General features: G+C 47.8%; 1 protein-coding gene across 1 annotated transcript; it reads left to right on the plus strand.

Annotated features, from left to right (window-relative positions):
• The first annotated feature begins 1,640 nt into the window (after positions 1-1,640).
• ADRA2C (adrenoceptor alpha 2C) lies at positions 1,641-3,055 on the plus strand. Its single transcript, XM_082482704.1, has one exon. It carries the CDS (start codon positions 1,650-1,652, stop codon positions 2,985-2,987), a length of 1,338 nt encoding a protein of 445 aa, XP_082338830.1. The 5' UTR covers positions 1,641-1,649; the 3' UTR covers positions 2,988-3,055.
• Positions 3,056-9,047: the final 5,992 nt, after the last annotated feature.

The following is a 9,047-nucleotide window of genomic DNA, read 5'->3' on the forward strand; positions in this document are numbered from 1 at the left end:
CAAACGGCTACTGGAAGTGTCAGCCTCTCCTGTCTTTAAGAGCAAGTCCTGAAGTCCATACAGTGGAAACTATTCTAAGCTTCCTCTGTGCTTTCTTTCCCATATTAGAAATAAGATGGGGCCTGACTCTTTTCAGTGGTGCTCAGCGACAGGGCAAGGGGCAACAGGCACAAGCTGGAACACAGGAAATTCCATCTCAACATGAGGAAAAACTTCTTTACTTTGAGGGTGACAGAGCACTGGAACAGGCTGCCCAGAGAGGCTGTGGAGTCTCCTTCTCTGGAGATACTCAAAACCGGCCTGGTTGCATTGCTGTCCGACCTGCTCTAGGTGACCCTGCTTTGGCAGGGGGGTTGGACTAGATGATCTCCCAAGGTCCCTTCCAACCCCTGTCGTTCTGTGATTATCGAGGTTTCTCTGCTTTCACGACTGAAGCCAGACACCCCTAAGAGTTTCCCTCCTGCTTCCCTCCCTGGCCAGCACTCGCCCGCGGCGGGCTCGCACCGGTCTCCAGCGGAGAAGCAGGCTTCACCCGGGCGAGCGCTCACCCGAAATCTGCGCTTAAGCACCGCTATACATCCCCGAAACAAGCCGAGGAGCCCCCGCCCTTCCCGCTCCCCTCAGGGCGGCGCGGCGCTGCGCCACCGGCCGGTAACGGCTGCCCGCCTCCTGCGCGCGGGCAAGGCCGCCCCCTAGCGCGCGAGGCCGGCGCCGCCGGCGGCGACCAGCTCTCCGCCGCGCTCACGGGAGCTGAACTGGGCGCCGCTTCTCATGACACCGGCAACTTCTACCCTCGCCTCGCGGCGACCTCCGCCGGGGCCGCTTCCCCTTAGAGCCGAGCCGCGGCGAGGAGAAACACCTGCCGGGCCGCCGAGCGGGGCCGACGGCGGCGGCGGGGAGCGGACGGACGGACGGGGGGGGAAGGGTGTGCCACACCGGTGCCGCCACGGGGAGGAGAGAGCAGCCCGTCCGCCGCGGCTGCTGGAGCGGTAGCACCGGCGGCAGCGGCGGCGCTCGGGGCGTTTTTCCGCCCGCTGGGGTGTTCCGCCGAGGCGGGCGCGGCGGCTTCACCTGGCGGGACTGAGCATGCGCGCGGCGGCGGTGGGGCACGCCGCCGATTGGGAGCGCGATGCAAGACTAGGACGGAGCCGCCGGGCAGCCGCGACTTCGCCGAGAGCGCGCTGCTGCGCCGCCGGAGCGGGGGCGCCGGGCGACGCTCTCCATGGGACTTGATGCCACCACCAGCACCGCCGCTGCCGCCTCGGACCCTGCTCCCTGCGAGGATCCAGCTCCCGCCGGGGAATCCCGTTGGCCGGGCGGTGTCTTCTCCGGAGCCCCGGGCTGCGCGCAGCCGGGCATGACCGGGCGGGCGGCGGCGGCCAGCCGTGCCCCGCTGCCCCCTCGCCCGGGGCCGGGGGGAGGCAGCGCTGCCGCGCTCCCTGCCGCGCCGGGGCGGCGCTGCCCGGCCCTGCCCTGAGGGGCCGGCGGGGAGAGGCGGGCGGCTCAGCCGTTGGGAGCCGCGCGGCGGGGCGGCCGTTGGGACCGTTGGCGGGGGGCGATGAGGGCGGCGGGGCGGCGGCGGCGGGGCGGCGGGGCGGGGCGGGGGCTCCGCGGGGCTCTCTAGGACGCCGGCGCCCCGCACACCCGCCATGGATCTGCTGCTGGTGGTGAACACGAGCCTGGGCTCCCCCAACGAGTCCCTGGCGCTGCCCCCCTCCTCGCCGTCCTCCTCGGCCCTCCTGCAGCCGCCGTCCCCCTACTCCCCGGCGGCCGTGGCCAGCCTGGCAGCGGTGGTGGGCTTCCTCATCGTCTTCACCATCGTGGGCAACGTGCTGGTGGTGATAGCCGTGCTCACCAGCCGGGCGCTGAGAGCCCCCCAGAACCTCTTCCTGGTGTCTCTGGCCAGCGCGGACATCCTGGTGGCTACCCTGGTCATGCCTTTCTCCTTAGCCAACGAGCTTATGAATTACTGGTACTTCGGCAAGGCTTGGTGTAACATTTACCTGGCGCTGGACGTGCTCTTCTGCACCTCCTCCATCGTCCACCTGTGCGCCATCAGCCTCGACAGGTATTGGTCGGTCACACAGGCGGTGGAGTACAACCTCAAACGGACCCCCCGGCGGATCAAGGCCATCATCCTCACTGTGTGGCTCATTTCAGCTGTCATCTCCTTCCCGCCTTTGATCTCCATGTACCGGGACCCTGAAGGAGACGGCTTTCCCCAGTGCAAGCTCAATGACGAGACATGGTACATCCTTTCTTCTTGCATTGGTTCTTTCTTTGCCCCCTGCCTCATCATGGTGTTGGTCTATATCCGCATCTACCGCGTGGCCAAGCTAAGGACCAGGACTCTCTCTGAGAAGCGTACAATGCCAGAGGGGTCCTCCCAGACTGAGAATGGCTTGAGCCGCGCTGCTGGGGGCTGCACGTCCCTGAGGATGCAGCTGGGAGAGAACGGACATTACTCGGTGCACCACTGGCGCAAAGCCTCAGAACTGGAGGACATTGAGCTGGAGGAGAGCAGCACCTCAGAGAGTAGACGGAGGCGGAGCCGGGAGGAGCATCCCCGCAAAAGCAGCAAGAGCCAGTCCTTCTCCTATTCATATTCCTCCAAGCACTCTAGTAGCCGTCTGTCCCGCTCTAGCAATCGCTCCATGCAGTTCTTCTCATACCGCCGTCGCCGGAAGCGTAGCAGCATCTGCCGTAAGAAAGTCACCCAGGCCCGGGAGAAACGCTTCACTTTTGTGCTGGCCGTGGTCATGGGGGTCTTTGTAGTTTGCTGGTTCCCTTTCTTCTTCAGCTACAGCCTCTATGGTATTTGCCGGGAGGCCTGTGAGGTTCCTGAGACTCTCTTCAAGTTCTTCTTCTGGATTGGGTATTGCAATAGCTCCCTCAACCCGGTCATCTACACCATCTTCAACCAGGACTTCCGCAGGTCCTTTAAACACATTCTCTTTAAGAAGAAGAAGAAGAACTTCCGGCATTGAGCTGGAGGGATGGATTTGCCTTGAGCAGGAGTGGAGTTAAAAGAGAAGGAGAAAGCTCTATGCTGAAAAAGAAGGGAGGGAGGAGAACATGGGGTTTGGGCTAAGAGAGAAGGATTAGGGCTTGCCCCCTTGGGGGTGCAGAATGGTGGTGTGGGGTACAGGGATAGTGTCAGGGAGGCTGAGGGCATTCACCATGGTACAGAATGGCGACATGGTGACTGGAGGAGCAGTGCTGGAGTGTGGATGTATAAATGGGGAGGGGAGTGATTGTCTTTGAACCCTGACAGAGGGCATGGGGAGTTTGCAGAGGAAAATAGGCTAAGACACCGAGTTCGGGAGACAGAGAGCTTTTATGGATTCTGGAATTGTGGGAAAACAAGCAGAGACATCAAGAGGAAAGGATTAAGTGGCAGTGGTGGTGGAGATTTGAGTATTTATAAATAGAGCAGCTGGGGCCTGTGGTGGGCTCGTCCCAGTAAGAAATTGGCTTTTACTGCTTATGTGGGGAAAGAAAGTGCAAAGTACCAGGCACTGACAGTCTTTTGAGTTATGAAAGGATTTAAATGTTTGCCAAAAACCCCCTAAAGAACAATCCAAACTCTTTTCTAAATAAACCTTTGTACTGTTAAAACCTTCTGAATGATGATTTTACACAGGGCTTAAGTCAAACGGAAAGCATGGGGTTTTCTTTTTCTTTGGAGGGGTCTTTGCATATAGAGCTGGATGGGAAATGTTTTTCCTATCTTCCCATGATTTTTTTATTTGTCAGTGGGACAAACCTGGGAGTCTTGCATATTTTCATGAAATATGAAAAAGAGCACATGCACCCTATGACCTTATTTCCCCATGTTAGATCACCAGGCAGTAAATTCCTGCTCCATCCCTCTCAGATCAGTAGCCTAACACCTCGCTGTCCTGGAGCAGGTAGTGGAAAAAAAAATCATTTTGGTGAACTCAACTAACATTTCCTAACTTAAAAGAAAAAAATCAAATTTCCAAGCAGCTCAACTTGTATGTGCCCTGGGGAACTTTTTTCCCCTCTTTTTAGGTCCCCCCCCGAAAGCTGATCTCAGGGGCTGGATGCATGCTGCTCTCATTCTCAGACAGGCAGTTGGAGGCAGTCTGCTATGCAGATTTTTCAGAGGAAAAACCACACCACTAAGGTCTTTAAATCCTTTGTATTTACAGTCTTAGATCTAAATCTAGAACTAAATCCTTTATATTTATTTTTTTAATGAGAAGCATACATTGCAGATTGTCAGTGGTGTATGTGAACAAATCTCAAAAGAAGGTGCAGCTGTTCCAAACCTTTAATATTAATGCTGCTTTCTTTCCCTTCCTCTGTTTTCATTTCTAGTTTCTGATTTCAGAGGATTTTTTTGAGGGGAGGGAAGAAGGGAGAAGAGTTTGAATAGTTATTAAAGCAAATAATATTTCCCGTGGGTTTATAAAATGTCATAAATTGTAATGAAGAGAATGAGAGACAGGGACTGGTGTCTGTACATTTGCCACTGAAAGCATACAGAGTGTAAGACTCAGCTGAGCATTTACATCCCCTCTCCAGCTGTGCTGCTGCAAGGTGTGTATTCTGTTTGGGGTAAATACTGCTCCATTTTATGTGTCACTCCTTCCATAGACAGCAGGATTTGGTATCTGACTCAAGTGAACCTTTCCATAGTAAACAGCTCTTTGAAAGATAGAATGAAATCTCTTCTATACAGCAGGCTTCTTGAAACAGCTAAATTGAATCTATACCTGAGAATCATTAGATATCCCCTTCTTTACTCCCTCTGTTCTGTCTGAAAGGCATCTGTAGCCTCTCTTCTCTTGAAATCTCTATGGCATAAGGAGAAATGATAGAGCAGTCACTTTGTTTCATGAGTTTTTCATAACAAGCATCTGATTCACTTAACCCTGGAAAAAGGAGGCTGTCGGTGGCTCGGGTTCTGGTGTTAATTCAATAGACAATTTAACTTCAGGGCCAACTCAAGTGGAAGTTCTGCTGAAGTAAGGTTTAGGTGATTGCACCAAATGCATTAGAAGTTTGCTTGATTTCACTAAAGAAACAACTGAGACATTTTCAAAGTCTTAAGTCTGTAACTTATTGGATCCTTTCTTGAAATAAGGCTTGGAATTGTGAAGAGATTTGAGCTTTGTTTAAACATTTGCACTTAAAGAAAGGATGTTAAGACTTATTTTCAGGGGCATCCCTTTGTAAATAACAATGGTTTCGTACAAATCCGTACATGAGACAGATAAATATGAGAAAAAATAGCAACCGAGCAGAGGAAATTACAAGCCATTTTCTCTTTTGCAAAATGGAGAATTCTTTTTAAAATTACATTGAGAAGAGCTGAAGCAAGCTCGTATTATTTGTAGGTAACGATGTAGCTAAAAAGTTCAGGTTTGTTTAATCTGAAGAAACTATATAATTGCCAGAGCAACCAAAGCAAATATGGTACATAGCTACTACCTCTGAGCTACTGGACGGCTTCATTAGAGATACCCATTCCTACCAAGATAAAGGTCTGCTTTTGTCACTTAATGCTCGTTTAGGGTAGTTTCCCAGTCTGCAGACACACAGCAGTTTCACTGTTGCACAGCTTTTGAAATGAGATTTGTTGCCTGTAAACACAATCCTTTCCCTTTGTTTTTCTTTGTAGAATTCAAGGAGTCTATGGAAATGAAATTTAATTGACAGTCAGATTTTAGTGGAGGTGAAGTACATGTGGAATGACTGATGTGCCTTAAAAGTAATTTCTTTGCTATAAAATTATGCTGTGGTCATTATAAACATAAAGGAAATAATGCTTCTATTTTTGTTTTGCATTTCCAAATGCAGATACTGAACATCTATGTGCAGCAGCATACTTAAAAACAAGGCGTTTTCTGTGGTTTTAATTTGTTTCTCATCACAGTTACTCATCTGATTCAATGCCTCAAGAGGATCTTATTTCTTCTGAGCTAGTTGAAAAGTAATATTCATCAATAAAGATGTGCAGTATACACCCCTTTTAAGTGCATTTCCCTCTAAATTAGTGAATACAGAGGATTTCTATAAAAATTGTTTTTAATGTAACTACTGAATACATTTCAAGGAAGTAAAATGGGGCAGATTTATTTTTTTAATTACAGTGTTCTCTTATTACTTGTAATAGCTGAAGACTGGAATTTGTAACATATTGTGCAGTGTTGACTTTTCATAAAAAGTTATCAGCTCTGCTACTCACACTGTGGTCATGCTTCCACTGTAAATTGGCTAATCGCATATACAGGAAAAAAATAGCCAATGCAGCTGTTGCTTAAGAGAGAAGATATTTTATGTTTTGAATGTGTCCAGTTGTGTCTTTGATCACATCTGATGAGCTGTTTGAAACACTCACTCTTTACTGTGGTGGAAGAACGAAATGTTACTATGAAGCCATATTGATTTTAACAACAAGCACCTGATCTTTAACTGTTCATTTGCTCATTTCACCATGAAGAAAAATTTCTGTCGGTCTAAAATGAGAAGTTCATGTTTTATTTCCCAAACCAATTTTATGAACAGTACTACTATTGGTTGGTTATTGGAATATCGAACAGCACAACTTAGCTAGGACGGGAACTCAGTCCTGCTGGCCTTCAGCCCTCTTCTGTGGGAGTTTTGCATGAGTAAGAATGGCAGAATCAGCCTCTTCAAGGCTTGGGGCAAATGGAAGAGGTCTTATATATAGGAGATTTGACAGGATCACAGCTTTAAATTATTATTTTAAGAATCAGACTGTTGTTCTGTGTCATCTCTGTTGAAAAGAGTCACGGTGCTCCAAGAGGACTGGCAATTTCTGAGAAGTAGACCTGAGATGAAAGACAATGTGTGAGCAGCTTTGTCCACATTGAGCTGTATCACCCTTTGTGAGTAATCCCAGAAAACTTCAGCAAAGTTTACTTTTGAACAAGGGAACTACTCAGTGTGGGCAAGGATGTTAGGAGCTTCCTCAGACATCATTGCCACTTTTTCAGTAAAAGTGCCTGAGGAATGTAAGCAAACGTGTGTGGGCAAACGTACAAGAGCTGAAAGAAAGCAATCCTCTCTGCTTAACTTTGACTACTGTTCAAAGCCATAGGAGGTGTGGGTCAAAGGGGTTTTGACTATCTAACCAGAGCAACAAACCCTACTGTATAAGCTGTGTGAAGAGCATTATCTCATTGCATCTGGTTTTCGGAGAAGAAAATTTGGTTTCATTCTTGATTTGTGGAACTTGGTGTTGTTTACCAACTGAGAAGTAGAAGGATTTTGTAGGAAATGTCAGTAATGACATGCATTTCAGGAGAATGTTCTAACCTTAAACTACGATTACACTCAAGAAGGAGAGAATGCCTACAAGCTGTGCAAAATGAAGGCCAGATGCTATCTGTGAGTTTGTTTTCATGGTTGCTCATTGTGACCTTGTTGGTGAGCAGAAGGCAACTAGATGCTTCAGAGAAAAAGCTCTAATTTGGAGGGAGGATGGTGCATGAGGAAGTGACTACCCACAAAACTGGAGGAATTAATATTTACTGACATTCTGTGCATTGTCGACAAGTACAGTTTGCCTTTTTCATTGCACAATAGCAAATGTTAATTTGCCTTCCAGATCTGGGGGTCAATTAGGCCATACAAAAGATGACACAGGAGAAGACAGAGACAAGGGATTGCTCACTTCAGTGTTCAGCACCAAGCTTAAGTTTGTCCTTTGTCCTAGAAATTAAGCCAAAAATATGTCTGGCACTCGGACCCAAAGGGCCATGTAGCAACAATAATGCTACGCTGAATAGAGTCTAGTTTTAGCAAAAAGCGTCAGTTCGCATTATACACCCTGCACATCTCTGTTTCAGGACAGCAAAGGAAGAGTCTGACACTTAAGGCATATGAGAAGGGAACAATCAGCAGTTTGAAGGGTCACGGGTGTATTGTGAAATTTCCATAGATCCCATTCTGATAACTGATAACTGGCTTTAATTTTGTGGCTTCCCAGTCACTTTGAAATCCTAAGAAAGACTTAGGGAGCTATGTAACATGTAAACAGTAGAAATACTGCTTCTCAAGGAAGCAAAAGGTGGCAAATTGCTCAGAAAGTCGGTGTTCAGATGGTTATACCAGATGCCCAGACCTCCAGCAGTTGGATAACTGTACTACTGGTTTAGTGGGACAGACTATGTTATCTTCCATTCACAGTGGCTATCATGCTTGCTCTGAATTTAGGTGATACCTACAAGTTGGTATGCTGCCTTTGTTTGAAGTGGCAGCCCTTAGAGTACGACAGAAGTAATTTTAAGTAGTTTATCTCTCCTCTGGCACACGTCCTTCACTGCACTATCCCAAACATTTTTTAATTCAACTGCACAACAGTTGATAAGGTAGAGAAAGATTGCTAGTACCTTACAGAAGAAAAGAAACAGAGGCATGGAAAACATTAGGAACTGAAACCTGGTGTCAGTCGTAGCCTAACATCTTACCACGATACCAGTCTTCCTTCCTTCCCCCCCCCCCCCCCCCCTTTTTTTTTTCTTTTGGAAAACAGAAATTTATGCAAAATTGCGGAAGCTTATTTTTAATAGACTACACTGATGATACTGTTTACACTACAAAAAGAGCTTTTCTATCAATAAATGGCATTCTGCTGTAAAGCAATGATCTTTAGTATACATCTATGAAAAATCTAATGAAAAGTAAACCAGCACTTAATTAAATTGGTCTATATGTAACTCTCTTAACAAGAATGATTTATTAAAGGTCCTGAATGTAAAATACACAAGTCAAATATAGCTGCCTGATTCATCAAAAATCAATTAGTTGTGTTTCAGCATTTTTGTGAACAGCAGTCATTCATTTTGTATGATACTCTTTCCTGATAGCTCTCTGCTGACAGAGAAAGCTGTACACCCTGTTGACAACAGGAAAAAAAATGAGGATTCCTATTTCCCTCCGTTAACTCTGTTAAGTCTCCTCTCATAAATTAAAAAGCAGGCCACTAGCAGTAGGTCTTTTGGTGTGATGTCTAGTAAGTGACATGAGCCAGAGAAATAATAACCGGACTG

The sequence above is a fragment of the Vanellus vanellus genome (genome assembly GCF_965231255.1).
Source record: "Vanellus vanellus genome assembly, chromosome: 4".
Lineage (NCBI taxonomy): Eukaryota > Metazoa > Chordata > Aves > Charadriiformes > Charadriidae > Vanellus > Vanellus vanellus.

Bases quoted from the DNA above. Each gene is read 5' to 3' on its own strand.
- ADRA2C (XM_082482704.1), top strand. From the start codon at position 1,650: ATGGATCTGCTGCTGGTGGTGAACACGAGCCTGGGCTCCCCCAACGAG.